At 36.1% G+C, this 19,402-nt stretch overlaps 1 protein-coding gene across 16 annotated transcripts in view; it reads left to right on the forward strand.

Annotated features, from left to right (window-relative positions):
• Lrrc7 (leucine rich repeat containing 7) overlaps positions 1–19,402 on the forward strand; it is a 486,949-nt gene that overhangs the window by 84,873 nt on the left and 382,674 nt on the right. For 14 of the 16 annotated variants that reach the window (XM_070006786.1, XM_070006787.1, XM_070006793.1 and 11 more), the window contains one exon: positions 17,491–17,588. In XM_070006786.1, coding sequence (XP_069862887.1) covers positions 17,491–17,588 — 98 coding nt within the window. Of the gene's footprint in view, positions 1–17,490; positions 17,589–19,402 lie in introns of those variants that run through there. The other 2 variants (XM_070006789.1, XM_070006790.1) reach the window with 1 other exon arrangement.

Genomic DNA, 19,402 nt, shown 5'->3' on the forward strand with positions numbered 1-19,402 from the left:
AAAAAAAGAAAAGAAAAATTAAAGCAATGATCTTCAAACCCAAGGTAAGTGTTGATTAAAAAGTAGGAAGTTCAATAAAGCATAAGAAGCAAATGTTAAACATAATGATAAATTAAACAGAGTTTATTAAAAGTACAATGAGCCAGGGGCAAGGGGCCAGGGCAGAAAATGCCATGAGACTCTTATCTCCAATAAACTATTCAAAAAGTGGTGCAGTGGTTCAGGTGGTAGAGCACTCACTTTATGCAAAAGAAACTCAGGGACCACACCCAGGCCCAAACTTCAAGCACTGGGTCCACAAAAATTAAATAAATAAAATGAAAAATAATCTCAGTTCAAAAATCAAAAAGGCAGAAAATCTATAAACAGAAAATCTATATGCATAGAAAGCACAAAAATAAGATTGAAGACATAAATCCAAATTAATATAAAAAATCAGATAAATTCAAACACAATCTGATTGAGACTGATTCTAGTGTAGCATTGAAAACATAGCAATAGTTTCTTTTCCTTTCCAAACAAGATTTTGTTGTTATTGTAGAAGTGATATATGGAGGGCTTATAGTTACCTGAGTCAGGTAGTGAGTACAGGTCTTACTGAATCATGTCTCCCCGTCCCTTGCTCTCTCTCAGTTTTTCCCTCCTGACCGCACTCACAAGATGTACAGTTCATTTTCCACATATTGACTAGTGAGCACCACTGTTGTTGTTCATGCTTTGTTCCACCCTTTCTGTGCCCCCCACACTTGCCAAAGACAGACTAACAAACAAGACAAAAGCAAAGGAGAACTAGAACAGCTGCAACAATGAAAATAACTCTTGCTTCCTTTTCTTGGGGTTCATTTCATAAAATTATTTTATATGATCATATACATATCGTTATTCCTTTGTGATCCATGTCCTCCTTTGGACTTACTGTGTGAAACCAGAGACCTACACAATTTGTCATGTCCTGGTATATATTATGCTTTAATTTGTCAATGTGTTTACTTGTAGTTTTATAGGCACATTCTAATTACTGTAAATGAGGGAAACCATGCAACCTATGTTTCTTCAGGTCTGGCTTACTTTGCTTGATAGAATTTTTCCATGTCTTTCCATTTCTGTACAAATGGGGCCAATGCCATTCTTTCTGATGGATGAGTACAGTTCCATTGTGTATATATGCCACATTTTCTTGATCCATTTGTCCACGAAGGGGCAACTGGGTTGATGCATATCTTGGCTATGGTCACCAATGCTGCAGTGAACATAGTCATGCTGGTTGTTTTAGTGTAGCATTGTTTGCATTCTATTAGATAAATGCCCAGTAGTGGGATTGCTAGGTTCTGGGGAAGTTTAATCTTTTGAGGAAATGCCATGCTGTTTTCCATAATGGTTGCACAAGTTTGCATTCCCACCAACATTGTAGTAGTGCTCTCTTTTGGCTGCATCCCTGCCAGCATTTGTTATTGCCAGTTTTCTTCATAATGGCCGTTCTAACTGGGGTGAGGTGGAATCTCAATCTTGTTTTGATTTGCATTTCTTTTATGGCCAGAGATCTTGAACATTTCTTCATGTGTCTATTGGCTATTCATACTTCTTCTGAGAAGTGTCTTTAAGTCTTTAGCCTATTTATTAATTGGTTAGTTGAGTTTTTCAGGGCTTATTTTGTGGAATTTAATGTTTGAGCTCTAAGTATATTTTAGATATGAAGATATGAAGCCCTTGTCTGATATATAATTGGTAAAAAAAAAAAAATCTCCCACTCTTCTTGGCCATGTCTTTTGCCATACAGCTCTTCAGTTTGATGTAATCCCATTTATCCAGTCTTTCTTTGATTTGTTGTGATTCTGGATCTTTACTTAGGAAGTGTTGTTGTTGTTGTTGTTGTTGTTGTAAAGGTGACATACAGAGGGGTTATAGTTATATAAGTAAGGTATTGAATACATTTCTTTTGGAACAGTGTTACCCCCTTAGTCATTTTCTCCCACCCCTCCCCCAAGTTGTAAAGCTCATTTCCAACATAGCTTCTAGTATCACTGTTACACCGGTTCATCCTTTGTCCCACCTTTTCTGTGATTCCCCTTCCTTTTCCAAATCAGATAAACTTATACACAAAGTCGCAGAAATCAAAAACTGTGACAACAGTGTAAATAAACCAAAGGAAAAAAGAAAGAAAGAAAAAAATTATTGCAAAGAGTACACTAATAAAAATCCTTCTTGTTTCCATTTTCTTGGAGTTCATTTCAATAAGCCTCATTTTATACGGCCATATGTGTATAGCTATTGAGCTATTGTGATCCTTTGCTAAGAAATTCAACAAATCAAAGAAAGACCAGATAAATAGGATTGCATTAAACTGCAGAGTTTCTGCATGGCAAAGGACCTAGCTAGCTAGATAAATAGAAAGCCCACAGATTTGGAGAAAATTTTTACTAGCTATAAAACAGACAAGGGCCTTATATCTAATATATACTTAGAGCTCAAAAAATGAAACCCCTCAAAAAAAATTCCCAATTCATGGTTTCTACAATAACCCCATTAATAAGTGGGCTAAAAGACTTACAGATATAAGATGATGTTAAGTGAAATAAACCCCAAGATAGGGACACAAGTGGTTTTTTTCTTTCTTGCTGTTGTTTCTAACATATTTATAAGGTACCATGTGATTTTTTTTGCTTTGTATGTCCCTCCCCCACTGTGTAACCCCTGTTTTCACTGTATTTGATGCTGGTATAATTTGGGAAGGGGAAGGAAAGAAACAAATTGTTTAAATATGGATACAGGTTGACCCATTGCAACAATGAGATGTACAAGACGCAATGTTGAAAAATGAACTTTACAAGTTAGGCAGGGTAAGGGGAGTGTAGTTGAGGAGGTGGGAGGGAAGAGATGGTAGGGGGTAAACAAAGGAGGAGGCAACAACTCTTGATAAGAAATGGACTCATAGCTTCTGCATGGCAAAGGACATAGCTAGCAAGATCAATAGAAAGCCTATGGTGTGGGAGTAGATTTTCACTAGCCATACAACGGACAAGGGTCTCATATCTAAAATATACTTGGAACTCAAAAAATTAAATCCCCTGACAACAAATCCTCAAAGAAACAATTGCCCAATAAATAAGTGGGCTAAAGACTTAAAGAGAAACTTCTCTGCAGAAGAAAGAAGGATGGCCAATAGACACATGAAGAAATGCTCAACCTCCCTAGCCATAAAAGAAATGCAAATCAAAACAACATTGAGATACCACCTCACCCCAGTTAGAATGGCTATAATCAAGACCTCTAATAACAACAGATGTTAGAGGGGATGTGGACAGAAGGGAACCTTACTTCATTGTTGGTGGGAGTGTAAACTTGTTCAACCACTTTGGAAAGTAGTATGGAGGTTCCTCAAAAGACTCTACATAGAGCTCCCCTATGACCCAGCAATCCCACTTCTGGGCATTTACCCAAGTGTTTACAAACAAGACCACACTAAAGCTACCAGCACAACTATGTTTATTGCAGCATTATTTACCATAGCTAAGATATGGAACCAACCCAGATGCCCCTCAGTAGATGAATGGATCAAGAAAATGTGCTATATACACAAAATGGAATTCTATGCCTCCATCAGAAAGAATGACATTGCCCCATTTGTTAGGAAATGGAAAGACTTGGAAAAAATTATATTAAGTGAAGTAAGCCAAGCCCAAAGAAACATAGGTCCCATGGTTTCCCTTATTTGCAATATCTAGTATATGTATGAGTCAAGCAGAAAAGGTCAGATAAGGTGATGTTAGGAAAATGAACTTTAAGATATGTATTTAAATGTATTTTTCTTTCATGCATTTGTTTCTAACACATTTATAAGATTATTTCTTTGTTACTTTGTATGTCCCTCCCCCACAGTATAACCCCTGCTTTCACTGTATTTGATGTTGGTATGATTTGTGGAGGGGAAGGGGAAAAACAAGTCGTTTAAATAAGGATACAGGTGGACCCATTGCAACAATGAGAAGTACAAGTTGTCATGTCGAAAACGAACTTTACAACTTTGGTGGGGGGGGTAGGATTGTGGGGGGGGGGAGGCTGGGAAGGGATGAGAAGGGTAAACAAAGGAGGAGGCTACAGTGCTTGATAGGAAATGTACTCATTATCTTGTCCATGTAATTGTAACCCCTCTGTACAGTATGTTCACAATAAAAAAAAGAAATGGACTCATTACCTTGCTCATGTAACTGTAACCACTCTGTACAGTATTTTCACAATAAAAAACTTATTTAAAAAAAGACTTAGAGATTTCTCTGAAGAAATAAGAATGGACACACGAAGAAGTATTCAACATCTGTGTCCATAAGAGAAATGCAAATCAAAACAACATTGAGATTCTGCTTAGGAAGTTTTGACCCATGTTTAGACCAAGTGTTTCCTTCCTGCAATATTTTTATAGTATCTGGCCTTACATTGATGTTTTTGATCAACTTAGAACTGATTAGCTTCAGTTTTCTTCACATGGGTAACTAATTTTGTCAGCATCATTTTTTGAAGAGGCTGTTTTTCTTTCAACCTGTGCTCTTGGCTCCCTTATAAAACATTAAGTGGCTATATGTTTGTGGGCTTATGTCTGGGTCTTCTATTCTGATTTATTAGTCCTCAAACCTATTTTTGTGCCAGTACCAATTACTATGGCTTTGCAATAGAGTTTGATATTTTATATTCCTCTAGCACTATTCTTTCTGCTAAGGGTTGTTTTTGATATTTGGGATCTTTTATTATTCTATATGAATTTTAAGATTGCTTTCTCTATTTCTTTGAAGAAAGTTTTTGAGATTTTGATGGTTATTGCATTGAATTTGTAAATTGCCCTGGGCAGTATTGGCATTTTTATGATGTTAATTCTGCCCATCTAGGAACATAGAAGATTTTTCCATTTCCTTAAATCTGCTTCAATTTCTCTTTATAGATTTTTACAATTTTCACAATAGTGATCCTTAACATCTTTGGTGAAATTAATTCTTAGGTATTTTTAAAGACTTACAAATGGAATTGCTCTTCTAATTTCAGTCTCACTCTTCTCATTGTTGGCATACCAAAAAGCTGCTGATTTTTCTAGGTTTTTATACCCTGCTTCTTTATCAAAGTCTCAGATCAACTCAAGCAGTTTGGGTGAGGAATTTATAGGGTTCTTTACATACGAGATCATGTCATCTGCAAAGAGAAATAGCTTTATTTCTTCTTTATTTGAATCCTATCTTTTCTCTTGCCTTATTGGTCTTGCTAGGATTTCCAGAACTATATTCAAGAGGAGTGGGGAGAGTGAACATCTTGGTCTGGTTCTTGATTTTAGAGGGAATGGTGTTAACTTTTCACAATTAAGTATAATACTGGCTGTAGGCTTGTCATATATAGCCTTTATTATATTGGAGAACATTCCATGGATTTCTGGCTTCTCCAGAGCTTTTATCATAAACAACACAACACAAAAATATTGTCTTTCAAAAAGGCATTCCTCAACTTTGAGAACCACATATTTGCCTGAGTATGGAAAAGATATTTCCAGGAATTACCACTCAAAAGATACTGCAACTGCATTACCAGTTAAATGGATTTTAAGGCAAACAGCAATATTAGATGTCACAATCACTCTAAACTGTTAAAGGTATAATTAATGAGAATGCTATAACTTCTATATCATCAATTATATAGCCTCAAATTACATAAACCAAAATAAAATGACAGAACTATAGGAAAAGTAGACAAATTCACTATCATTTTGGAAAACATGTTCACATTTCTCTCACTAAACACTGGATGTAAAATCAGTAATGCTTGTATTATTGTACATTCTATTCAAAGCAAGTATGAATCTTTTCAGTCAATAAGCAATGAATCCACAAAGGAAAAGGAGAGGGAAGTAAAGAAGGAGGAAAAGAGGAAGAAAAGGTAGAAGAGGAAGAGGAGGAGGAGGAAGACATAAGTCCAGGGGTAAAGGAAAACAAAATAGAGCCTGATTAGGAATACCAAATGTTTTGGTGTAGTAATGGTATTTTGGAGAAACTGCTGGGAGTGTAGGATTGACTCATTGTCAGGAGACATATCATTGCAAGAAACAAATTTGGTCAAAGGGATTCTAGAGAGAAGACAATGCTAGAATAAAGGCCTGAGGCAAGCACATATTTTATTTGTTCAAGTTGAGTTAATTGAAAATACAATAGGACAATAAGAAAGAGAGGAGAAGAAAAAGGTTAGAAGAGAGATAATATAACAGGTAGCTAAACTCACAGCGCCCCATAAGCCATCACGGGACTTTGGCTTATGCTATGAGTGAAACTGAAGTGCTAGGATCAGTGCATTGACTCAATCTGACTACTGACTTAAAAGGTTTTTCTGGCTCCTGAACTGAGAATGGATCATAAGGGAGGATCATAAGGATTGTAGGAAAGAGGCTATCTGCATATCCTGTAGTATTCTTTTAACAGATAATATGTTTACATTTTTTCAATGAAAGCAATGGAAAGCAACCAAAAGGAAAGAAAAAAGGCAAATTCTTCCTGCTCTGGGGAAAGAACAGAGAAAGAAATGAAAGATGTAGAGTTTAGGGGTGCATTCACTGTGCCCCTGGTGAAGTGATATTTCCTAATGACTATATGGATTTTTAGAAAATGCAAGGAAGTTTTTGTTTAATGCTTATGGAACTAGCACAGAGTCCTGTGTTGTGCACCTGAGTTGTGCAGACTGTTAACAGATTCACTCGGTCTCAAATAGAAATTTATTGAAGGCTCTCTCTCCATAAACAAATCTCCCTAAATGAATATATATCTTGACATAACATATTGTATATTTTCATATTAAATACTAAGAGATGAAAAGTATTTTATGCTTTTAAAATCCTGGAAGCTATAAATCTGCTTATGATCATGTTATGTTCTTTTTCTCATCTGTTAGTCACAGCCACCAAAAAGTATTTACTTGATAAATCATTACAGTTTATCTATTTGAAAAAAAAAATCTTAGTACCTTTGACTCAACACTACAGGTGAAATTTTTCTAAAGTGTTCACAAGAACATTGTGCCAACACCTGCAAAGTTTGTATCTCAGTCTAATGACTGAATTTGTTGGCTTGTAGGCTATAAATACCACTCAAATTCCTCATAGAAGGCAGAAAGGCTGAAGGCAGAATTCCAAGAAAGTACTTGGTCTTTACCTCTCTGATCACAAAGACAATGTAATGTCACTTATATTCTCCACCATGGCATGAATTTAGATGCACATTTACAACATAATGTCATTTTTTTTCTTTTTCTTTTCAGTTGTGGGGCTTGTACTCTGGGCCTAGTCACTGTCCCTGAGCTGTTCAGCTCAAGCCTAGCACTCTACCACTTGAGCCACAGTACCACTTTCAGTTTTCTGGTGGTTTACTGGAGATCAGAGTCTCATAGACTTACCTGCCCAGTCTGGTTTTGAACTGTGATCCTCAGATTTCAGCCTCCTGGTAGCTAGCATTACAGGCATGAGCCCCACTGACATTTATTCTTATTTGCCACCACTCCCCAATTATTTTTCAAGAAAGGAATGCACATGTTTCTTACAGAACCACTACAGACCTTCCACACACGTGTTCTTTCCTGCCATTTAAATGACAGCAGAATATATATAGTAGTTTCTGTCTGAGATAGAAGATTCCCAGTAAAGGTTATATCATGAGTACAGCAGATCCTTCTTTCAGCAACTGTAGTCAGGTAGGGAGATCAACAGGAACCAGCAGCTTTGCTGCTGACCTTAACTTCTTCCTCTGGAAAAGACTAAATACACAGGGCCTTTATGAAAATACATTCAGAAAAAGATGTTTATAAATATAGACATATTAACCCTCTATGGGTCATTCATGTATTTATATGCAATTCATTCATTCATTTTTTAAATTAATAGATAACTGTCTGCGGCATCCAATGACAGAACTTCTGCCCAAGTGTTGGTTGAGAAGTATGTGTAGGACTCTGTAACAATCTGGATTCAGAAGATAGATGGGGAAGTAGGTAAAATCATACAAGGATACAAGGGGGTATGACTCTGTGTTGGTTCAACCATTAAAAACATAAGACACAAATCTTGACACTGACATCTCTTTAGGATCAATGTGTCAGGGGACAGGAAAAGGAATGAAGAAAAGAAATCTAACATGGCACAACTCTTTCTTTTTAAGTTCTTATTTTTTAATTTTATTTTATTGTAAAGATGCTGTATAGAGGGGTTATAGTTACATGAGTAATGAGCACATTCCTTGTGGAGCATTGTTACCCCCTCTTTTGTTTTTCTCCTACTATCCCTTCCCTCCCCCACGTGCCCCATTCCTCTCCCCAATCCCTCCTGCAAAGTTGTAAAGTTCATTTCCAACTTAGTGTCTTGTAAGTCTCATTGTTGCAATGAGTCATCCTCTGTCCTTGTTTCAACCTTTTGTTATTCCCTTTCCCCTCCCCAAATTAAATAAATATATATACAAGATTCAGGGTACCAAAATAAAATGCAGTGACAACAAGAGATATACCACAGGGAGAAGAACATACAAAAGAAACAAAAGAAAATCACATAGTACATTAAAAACAACAACAACAAAGAAAAAATTCTTGTATCCATATCTTGGGGTTCATTTCACTTAGCATCATCTTTTATTTAGAGGTTTCTTTCATTTCTTTTGGGGTTATGATCACATGAGCAAGGTAATGAGTACATTTCTTATGAAGCGTTGTTGCCTCCTCCTGTGTTTTTTCCCTACCATCCCGTCCCTCTCAACTCCACAACTACAATCCCCCATCCCTGCCTAAACTGTGAAGTTCATTTTTCGACATAGTGTCTTGTACATCTCATGTTGCAATGGTTCAACCTGTATCCCTATTTAAACAATTTGTTTTTTCCCATCCACTTCCCAAATTATACCAACATCAAATACAGTGAAAACAAGGATTATACTGTGGGGGAGAGACATACACAGCAACAAAAAAAAAACACGTAGTACCTTATAAATATGTTAGAAACAATAGCAAGAAAGAAAACACTTGTGTCCTTATCTTGAGGTTCATTTTGCTTAACATCATCTTATCTGACCTTTTCTTTAGCATCATCTTATATGGTCATATGTACATAACTTTTGAGCTTTTCTGTTCATCATTATCCTAGATGTATGTATACTAATTATTGCAAATAAGGGAAACCATGGGACCTATATTTTTTAGGTCTGGCTGACTTCACTTAATGTGATTTTTTTCCAAGTCTTTCTGGGGTGTTGTCATTCTTTCTGATGGAAGCATAGAATTCTCGTGTGTGTGTGTGTGTGTGTGTGTGTGTGTGTGTGTGTGTGTGTGTGTGTGTGTGTATCTTGGTATGTATTGATATATATGTTGATATATAGCACCTTTTCTCCATATATTCATCTACTGAGGAGCATCTGGGTTGGTTCCATATCTTAGCTATGGTGAATAATACTGCAATAAACATAGTTGTGCTGGTAGCTTTAATGTGACCTTTTTGTGGTCATTTGGGTAAATGTCCAGAAGTGGGATTACTGGGTCCTAGCCGGGCTCTATGTGTAGTCTTTTGAGGAACCTCCATACTGCTTTCCAGAGTGGTTAAACAAGTTTACACACCCACCAACAGGGTAGTAGCATGCCCTTTTGTCCACATCCCCTCCGGCATCTGTTGTTAGATTTCTTGATTTTAGCCATTCTGACTGGGGTGAGGTGGAGTCTCAATGTTCTTTGATTTACATTTTTTTATGGCTAGAGAAGTTGAGCATTTTTTCATGTGTCTGTTGTCCATTCTTATTTCCTCTTCAGCAGAGAAATCTCTCTTAAGTCTTTAACCCACTTATTAATGGGGCCGTTGTTAAATTGAATTAATTTACTTACATTACACTTCTGTTTTTTACATTACAAATAAAAGATTTTAAGCAAGCAGTTCCATTTACCCTGTAAAAGACTAAGTATGCATGGTTCTTATGAAAATGAATGTATGTAAAACTACCTTATAGCCACAGACATATTAGCACTGTGTAGGGTACCAACATACTCAAGTACCATTGTTTGGTAAGTCATGCTGCTTGGCTTTTACCTTTGGGAGTAAAGCAAGAATTGTTTGTTGGAGTGCTTTCTCAGTTTTCTTGTTTCACATTATTCCATCTTTGTGTAAAGCCATTCATTTTTGTAAGCAGAAGTTTTCTATTCATTTCTACTCATGTATATGGTCCCGAAGGATTTATACTATAAATAACTCTGAATTTACTGAAATTATTTGGTTGTCCTTTTGTGATGTGAGTTATGAACATATTCCTAAATCTTGCTAATAAACCAGTTACTCTTGGAAGGCTTTCACTGAAGAGAGCTCACTGTTAGCTGTGCTGACTGATTTGTTAGCAAGACGCTTTCCTAAACACAATAGAGTTCTATTCTACAGTTTTACTACATATATGAGTAGAAAACATAAAATTATTCTTTAAAAATATAGATTGGAAGCTGGGTACCAGTGGTTCACACCTGTTATTCTAGCTATTCAAAAGCCTGAGATCTGATTATAGAGATTCAAAGACAGGGCAGGAAGGTCAATGAGATGCTTATTTCTAGCTAAACACTAAAAAGCCAGAAATGGAGCTGTAGCTCAAGTGATAGAGTTCTGGCCATGATCAAGAACTCAGGTACAGTGCCCAGGCCCTGAATTCAAGCTGTAGAATTGGCATACATGCACACACATGCACACACAGAATGTAGGAAAATAGCTTCAAGATCACTCTTTTGTTATTAGTGTGCTTCCTGGGTGGGTAAACTGCTTGAGTTCCTGCTCCCATTGCTGTGCATGTGCATGTCATTCATTTTATAGATTATTTTTCTGTGAAGCATTTGTTTATTAGGTCTGTAGAGGAAATTATCTACCACTCACATTCTAGTTCTGATTTGTTGTTTATGAACGATACAATCCATATTTCCAAGAAGTTTATAATGTTACTCATCAATTTTTAATTCTATGTTTTTGAAACAATGTGGGAGAATGTACTGTCGTTTGCCATTTATCAAATTCTGTGACAAGGCAATGCTAAAACAAGTTTTTCCTCTCTGAAACAATTGCTGGTCCTTGTTCTTTTGATAAATCATTTCTGACCTTACAAATTAGACATTCTAGTTCATTTTCAACTCAACAGCATATCCCCTATCTTTCTATAGTACTATGAATGTGAAAAATCTCTTTCTAAACAGTTTAAGGTTGGTTAAAGTATGGTTTCTTTTCAAAATCATCTTGCATTTAACTTCAGTCTGCCCTCATTAAGGATCAACTCAGTGTATTTGGCTGAGATAAATGAGTATTGATTATTTTTAAACTGTCATTTGCAGTTCAAATTGGACTTTTGAAAACACTTTAAACTCTTTTGAATGGCTATTGTATGCCTAATATACATGCCTGCACAATAGCCCTCTTCTGATATTTGACTCATTGTGCTGTGAGCTTAATTGAAGAAAAACCTAACTTAGGACCTGGCACTTTAGAATAGTTAGAGCTGACAGCTTTTTTTTTCCTTTTTAAATCTTAACCCAACACCATTGTCCTGCCTGAGTTAGTCATTCTTGCTGGTCTTCTGTCCCACACTGCCACAAATCTTTATCTATCCAAATGTGGCTGAGACTGGCAGAGTGCTGGAAGAAAACTATTGAGATGATCAGCCATTCACATGGCTGACCACAAACAACTTTTCAATGCTTCAGTATTATCTCTAGAGCCATTGTTAATTTATTATGAAGCCTGTTATTACTGCAATCTCTCCCTCAGTTGCTTACTTCATTGCTGTGTCAGTATGTGACTTTAGGATATGAATAAATCCTTTAAACTTTCCTCTCCATCCCCATGTATGCAGTATCTATTTGCCAGGAGTTGTCAAGCACCAATATCTGAAACAATAAGCCTGGCTACTTTAGGAGGACGTGCATAATACTTTTTTTAAATAATGGGCTAGGAAGGTGGCTCAGTGGTAGAGTGCTTGCCTTGCATGCATGAGGCCCTGAGTTTGATTCTTCAACACCACATAAGCATAAAAAGCCAGAACTGGTGTTGTGGCTCAGGTGGTAGAGCATTAGCCTTGAGCTGAATTGCTGAGGGATAGTGCCCAAGCCCACAGTTTCGGCCCATGACTGAAAAAAAAAAATCAATCAAGACTTGACCTCACCCTATGAATTAAAATCTTCAGTACTAGGAATGAGGGATCTGCATTTTTTTAAAGCCACACAGGGATTACAGAATTGGTGAGACACCACCTAGAGGGTTATGGACATCTTTTGCTCATAACCACTGAGTGCTATTTCATGCTATTTGATATTAATCTTGATGCCCCAATTTCTTCTCAGCAGTTAAATATGTAGACTGTACTTTTTAGAGCTCCTCAATGAATTGTCAGAGCATCTGTCTTGCCTGTGGTCATCACACCTAATCTCTCCTTACTGGAACTGTTAACACATCTCCACTGGTGGCTTGCCAAGCTTGAGAGTAGCTAGATCAGCTACTTTGTAACTTGCTGGCTATATGCCAAGCTTTCATTCTCGGCCATTTTTTGACCATTTAATACAAACTGTAGATCATAAATGACATTTGGTGGAAGAGTTCAAGTAGGCAGCAGTGTAAGATCATGAAGATCATGGAATTAATTTTTTATCAGTTAGAAATAAACCAAAGGTCAGAAAAGATTTCTTAAGCCTTAGTTAAGATTTCTTAAGGCTTGTGGCCATAAACAAATCCATGAGCATTTCTGACTCTTATTTTCCTTATCTTTAAAGTGCTCTTTCAGATCACTATAAAATTATTAAATTGAATAAATAGTAGTGAGCTATAGATATTTCTATTATTCTTCTTTTTTTTTTTTTTTTTTAATTTTTTTTATTGTAGAGATACTATACAGAGGGTTACAGTTACATGAGTGAGGTAATGAGTACACTTCCACTTCCTCTTGAACATTGTTACCCCCTCCATTGTTTTCCCCCTACCATCCCCTCCCTCCCTCCCTTCCCCAAGGTTCTTTTTTTTTTTTTTTTTTTTTTTGATCGTGATTAAGTGATTACTTAATTTCCGGAAATTCACAGTATTGTGGAATAATGATGCTCATTTAAAGTCACAAGTTCATTCTAACTTTCCTGGAGCAAATTGTCTATCACAGTCTATAATATATAACGGTGCTCATATGTTATATACCATATATGTGATCAGCAGCATGGGGATATTTAGTAGTGGTTCAACCAGATGAGTGGGAGTTCTTTGTTTCTTAAGTCCTGTTAGTTTTGTCATATCACCTAACATTTTGGATTCATCATCCACTTATCAGGGAGACCATGTACTGTTTGTCTCTTCGTTCTTGGCTTACCTCGCTCAACATGATTCCTTCTAGCTCCATCCATTTCCCTGCAAATGCCATTATTTTGTCATTTCTAATGGCTGCATATCTATTATTCTTCTTTACGTAAGAGATCACTATGATTTATTTTCCTATCCTGGGACTTGAACTCAGGGCCTGGGCACTGTCCTTGAGCTTCTGCTCAAGGCTAGCACTCTACCACTTGAGCTACAGCACCACTTCTGGCCTTTTCTATCTCATGGCCTTTCTTGCCTGGGCTAGTTTCACACCATAATCCTCAGATCTCAGCCTCCTGAGTAGCTAGTGATTAGAGGCATGAGCCACTGGCACCCAGCTCAGAGATCATAGTAAATTTTGAAATACTTTCTGAACTCTCTCAGAAATAGGAGGTTCAGCACTTTAGTAGAGCAAGATTATAACCCAGATACATCTATATCTCTATCTCTATCTCTATCATCTATCTATCTATCTATCTATCTATTCTTGAAAATATTCATTAGTAATCCTTGAAATCTTATTCATGAAAATGAAGTTATTAAAAGTGAATTCTTCCTGAGCTGGTATATCTATTACTGCTATCCTGGACATCAGACTCCAGATTTTCTAACCTTTCAACATGAACTCCTATCCACTGTTCTTCAGGGGCTTCTGGGCCTTCAGCCACAGACTGGGGCTGCATTATTGGTCTCTCTTGTTCTGAGGATCCTTCTTCTTTGGTTAAAAAGACGGGTTTCCAGCATGCAGCTGGCTATTGCGGGGCTGTCCAGCCTCAAGTCATATGTTACAGACAGCTTTTAGGAAATGGTGTAAAACCGAATAGGTTGAAATTTAAGGATAAAATTTACCCAGGAAGCAGCCAAAGCTGGTATCTGCTACCTATCTCCACCTTCTTCAGATTTTTCAACTCCAATCCCCAAGGCCTATGACATCTGGTTCCGGTTCGCTAAGTAATTTCTTGGCCAGAAAAAAAGTATATAACCCAATCTCAGAGCCACCATCCATAGTGATAAAGGAATGTTGCAAACATGATGGGGGATAGCCTCCTTACCCTTACTTCCAAATGCTATAGGTTCAACTTGGTTGATAAGGCTAGCCTTTAAGTTTGTTTTCCTTCCCCTGCTTTTCAAGGATTTTCTTTTACTCCAACTTATTTGGCAGAGGCTTAGCACTTCTCCAGTTTCTCACTAATCAATATTTCCTTCCATCACTGTCTGCCTGAAAAAGATTTCCTATATGGCTAATATTCCAGTTATCACACACACACACACACACACACACACACACACACACACACACACACACACACACACACACACAATATCCCAACAACTTGCAACATCTCTCTCTCTCTCAATTTTGATGTGCCATGATATTCTGTCTTGCCATTGAGTCTTTCTGTCTCAGACCACCAGTTGAAACCCTTCATTCTTCCATAATGATCCATGTCATTTTGGTGTTCCAGAGGTCTTCCCAATATGTTCTAAGGATCAGTTCTTATTTCTTTCCCATGTTGTTGTTTTCGTTGTTGTTTTTATATGAGTGTGACAAGATAGGAAGTGCAGTGGAATTAAGGCATAGCCTTAAATTTCAATAAATATTTTCAAAGATGAATTCTATTTCTTGTGTCACCTCTGAAAATGGGTAGTTCATATACATGGATGGTTTATATTTCAGTAACAACTGGGATATTTGTTTTTTTTCATACTAGTGCCAACTGTTCATTTTCTTTTAAAGGCCAGTTTTGACACTTCTGCCTAGTATGCTAGACATATAAAATATTAACACATCACATTTTTATTTGTGATAAATGTGACTAATAATAACTACCTACACTTAGTTTTTTTGTGAGAAATATAATGCAAAGCATTATATTTATATATGTGTGTTAACACATCTAATATTCACTTCTGCAAGATAACTACTACTATCATCATCTTACTGATGAGGAAATGAAGGTGCAAAGAATCCAAGCAACTGTCCTAAGACCATTCTTTAAGAGACAAAATAAAGCTGGGTGGCAGTGACTCATGCCTGTAATCCTAGCTACTGAAGTGATTAAAATCTGAGGATCACAGTTTGAAGCCAGCCAGGGCAAGAAAGTCCAAGAGACTCTTATCTCCAACTAATCACAGAAAAAAAAGAAGGAAGGAAGGAAGGAGAAAGAAAGAAAGAAAGAAAGAAAGAAAGAAAGAAAGAAAGAAAGAAAGAAAGAAAGAAAGAAAGAGAAAGAAAGAAAGAAGAAAAAAAGAAGGAAGGAAGGAAGGAAGGAAGGAAGGAAGGAAAGAAGGAAGGAAGGAAGGAAAGAATAGGTGTAAAGCAAATGGTAGGGCACTTTCTTTGAGCAATAAAGCTCAGGAGAGCACCTATGCCCCAAGTTAAAGCCCTAGGACTGGAACCAACAAAAGAGAGAAAGAGAAAGATACAAAATAGGATTTTGAGCCCAGGAAGTCTGTTTCTAGGACAAGACTTGTCATATTTTTGCAATGCTTCATTGCTTACCTTGCATAATCTGCATATTGGCTTGTAGAACATACCCTGGATGCTGATTTCTGGGTGGCTGACTTGGGTATTGTGGATGCCCATTAAAACCAGAGAGGCATTAACATTATGTACATGGTAAATAGCCTGGGTATTTCTCTAAATTTTCAAATCCTACACATTCATTGGAATATTTTAGCTATTTTAGAAATTAGCCAAAATTAGTAGAACAAATTAATGGTCAACAAACTTTATTAAAAAACAGAAAATATCACAAAGTATATGATGATGACAAAGTCATACTGGATGTATTTTATTATGTGCTAGTTGTCAGTACTGACACATAATAGTAGCTGAGAAGTACAGTTTATACTAACCACAATTTTGTACATTTTTACAGTTACCTACTTTTTAAAGAAGTCATAATTAGTAGGGTTACATACCCTTTCAGATTCAATATTGAGCATAAAAAGAGAATAGCAATTATACTCTTGAATTCTAATATTTGAAATGTCAGTGAAAGACAGGATCATTCTTCCTAAGTGATCACCTTAATTTTTATAAATATATTTGCTTTGCAAGTAATTATTCTTTGTCAATAGTTTCTCTTTGGTCTGGTTGGTCTGCCATAAAAAATTTCCATACATTGAGTGGCTTAAACAAAGACTTACATTACTCATAGTGGTGAAGCTAAAAAGTCCGAAGTCAAAGTGTTAGTACATTCTCTTCCGCAGGAAAGCTTTATGCTTAGCTTGCAGATAGCTTCCTTTCTTCCTTGTGCTCACATGGTAGAGGAAGAGTCTGGTCTTTTGCTCTTATCTTAGGAGACTATTAATCCCATCATGAGGCCCTTCCATCGTGACACTTCTTTGTTTTTTCTTATTTTATTGTAAAGGTGATGTACAGAGGGTTACAGGTACATAAGTAAAATTATGAGTGCATTTCTTTTTGAAGTGTTGCCCCTCCCCCATTTTCTCCCACTTCCTCCCTAACTCCCTCCCCTCCAGGCTGTAAATTTTATTTACAACATAGTGTTTAGTGAGTATCACTGTTGCATAAGTTCACCCTTTTTCCCACTGATTCTATGAGTCGCTTTCCCCAAATCAGATAAACTTACATTCAAGACAAAGGGTACAGAAACAAAGGAGGAGGCTACAATGCTTGATAAGAAATGTACTCATTCTCTTGCCCATGTAATAGTAACCTCTCTGTACAGTATTTTCACAATAAAAAAAAATCAGAAGACAAAGAAAAAAAAAGAAACAGTGACAACAGGGAATAAACCAAAGGAGGAGGTGGAGAAAGAAATAACTTCAGACAGTACAATTAAAAAACAAACACAAAAACACCTCTTCCCAAACTCCTATACACCATTACTTTGGAAGCTGAATCTTCAGCAAGTTGATTTTGAGTCTATAACAGTGTCAGATTGGAGACTGTGTATGAGCTTTTTAAAGCTGAATGCCTTGCAAACTTTACATACTCGCCATTTTACTCCATTTCCTCCTTCCTTCCCATTTTACTGTTTGCTAAATATTCTTCATAGGATTGTTTACCAAGTTTCTATAGATATTTGAACTTGTGATTTTTTATTTAGATCATTTGAGGTGTCAGCATTTATCAATATTTTGATATTAAAAATACTCTTGGGATTTCCATCTTGCAGGATGGCGAATCTAATAAGGGGAAGGAATCCCCCTCAGTACCAGAGAAGTCCTTGCAAAGAAGTTCGTGCAGCACTTCGGAAGAGGCCTGAAGAAGAGTGTAAGTATGTTTAATGGGATTAACTTTGTTGTAGGTGAGATTTTGGTGAGTAGCACAGTAAAATGAACAGTTGACCTTTAAATATTCAGACAAATGTGAGGTATTCAGTATTTGGGGAGCTGAGCTGATCTTTACAAATGATCATACCTTTCCTGAAAGCAAGTACTTAGAACATCAAATTTCCTAGGAGTATTCTTCTAGTATCCTAAGAAAATACACTGACATTTGGATTCCACGTTCAAATGACAACACGTGTATGCACATATCAAGTCTATTTTAGTGCATTAACAATCCTGAGTCCTGAAGTAAAGAAGTTTGTATGATAGCCTAAATTCAATTTTCCCCCATTTCCACTTAACCACAATTCTCTTTAAACATGAAATTTTTAAAGACTCTGAAAAACCACAGCTCTGTGAAAGAATAAATATCTAAGTGTGAATATAAACCTAATTGTTAAACTGAAGCATTTAGTTACATTGAATTTTAGAAAAATATTATTATTATTATCTTTTAGTAGTTATACACTGGGATTTCAATTCAATATATCAATTTATGAGTACAGTGCATCCCAATCAATGTTGGAAAAACTTCTGAAAGATGAGTGCCATATATAAATAACACTAGAAAGTCATTTTGTCCCCTTCTCAAAGTATTCAATATTAGATTATGTGATTTTTATAGAACCTACTTAAATACTTATAGTCGATAACACATAATAGATTGGGGAGATTTTTTTGTGTAATTTTCATATGAGTATGTAAGATGGTCTATGCAAATAGAATTTGCATACAATTACTTTCAGAGAACTAAATCTTATTCCTCTGTGGAACAAATTTATTTGAATTTTTCCCTTTTGAGGGAACTTGCATTTTTTAGGAGAAAGCTAATATAGAAAGGCCACTGAAATGATAGAGTTTAGTATACTTTTAAGATTATATTCACATTTTAAATTAATTTAAATTACACTGCTCTAGGTAAAGACATTAAACTTGGATATACTCTTAGCAAGTAAAGTGGTTTTGTTTTGGGTTATTATAAAGTCAATTATTGTGCTATCATCTGTGTCATTCAATATAGTATTAATCTTTTGATTGATAGAAGTTTTGCTTCCTAATACTATGAACAAAATCCAATTAAAATTTAAATGTGAAGATGTAGTTCATGGGTATTAAAACAAAAAGTATGTAAAACCTGAAGATTTTTGCCTAAAAGTATAATTATTTTTAAACTAAGTTTATAAGAAACCTTGGAGTTTTCTTTGATGGCTTAATATAATCAGCCTAATCTCTGGTTTAGTTCAATAGAGTTTGATTTTAAAACTTAAAAAGAACTTTTGTGGATAAATCTGTGGGTGATTCTCATGGAGTTTCCATTTAACATAAATTGATTTTTCATGGCTCTTCTACTGAGTTATGTATACCATAAATTGACCACCTGTGTTTTATTGATGGAATTCAGTCTGACACCTGTTCCCATAAATAAAATTTTATTGAAGTACAGATATCACTTGTTTATTTTGTCATTGTGTAGAAATGCTATCACACTGAGCAAAATGATTTAAATACTTGTGATCCAAAGATACTTGTAAGTAATACTTGTAAGGTCTACAGAGCCAAAAACATTTTACCTGGTACTTTATAGGAAAAGAGGTTTTTGCTGTTGCTATTGATTTTTTTTCTTTATTGAAAGAGCACCTCATTCTTGCATATTGGCTGATCTGGAATTCAGTATATAAGGAGGCTGGTGTTTAGCTTGCAATCCTCTGGTCTTAACCTCAATGCCAGGATTACAGATATATGCTTTTAAGCCTGGCT

Source organism: Dipodomys merriami, unplaced genomic scaffold (genome assembly GCF_024711535.1).
Source record: "Dipodomys merriami isolate MVZ:Mamm:240054 unplaced genomic scaffold, mDipMer1.0.p SCAF_7, whole genome shotgun sequence".
Lineage (NCBI taxonomy): Eukaryota > Metazoa > Chordata > Mammalia > Rodentia > Heteromyidae > Dipodomys > Dipodomys merriami.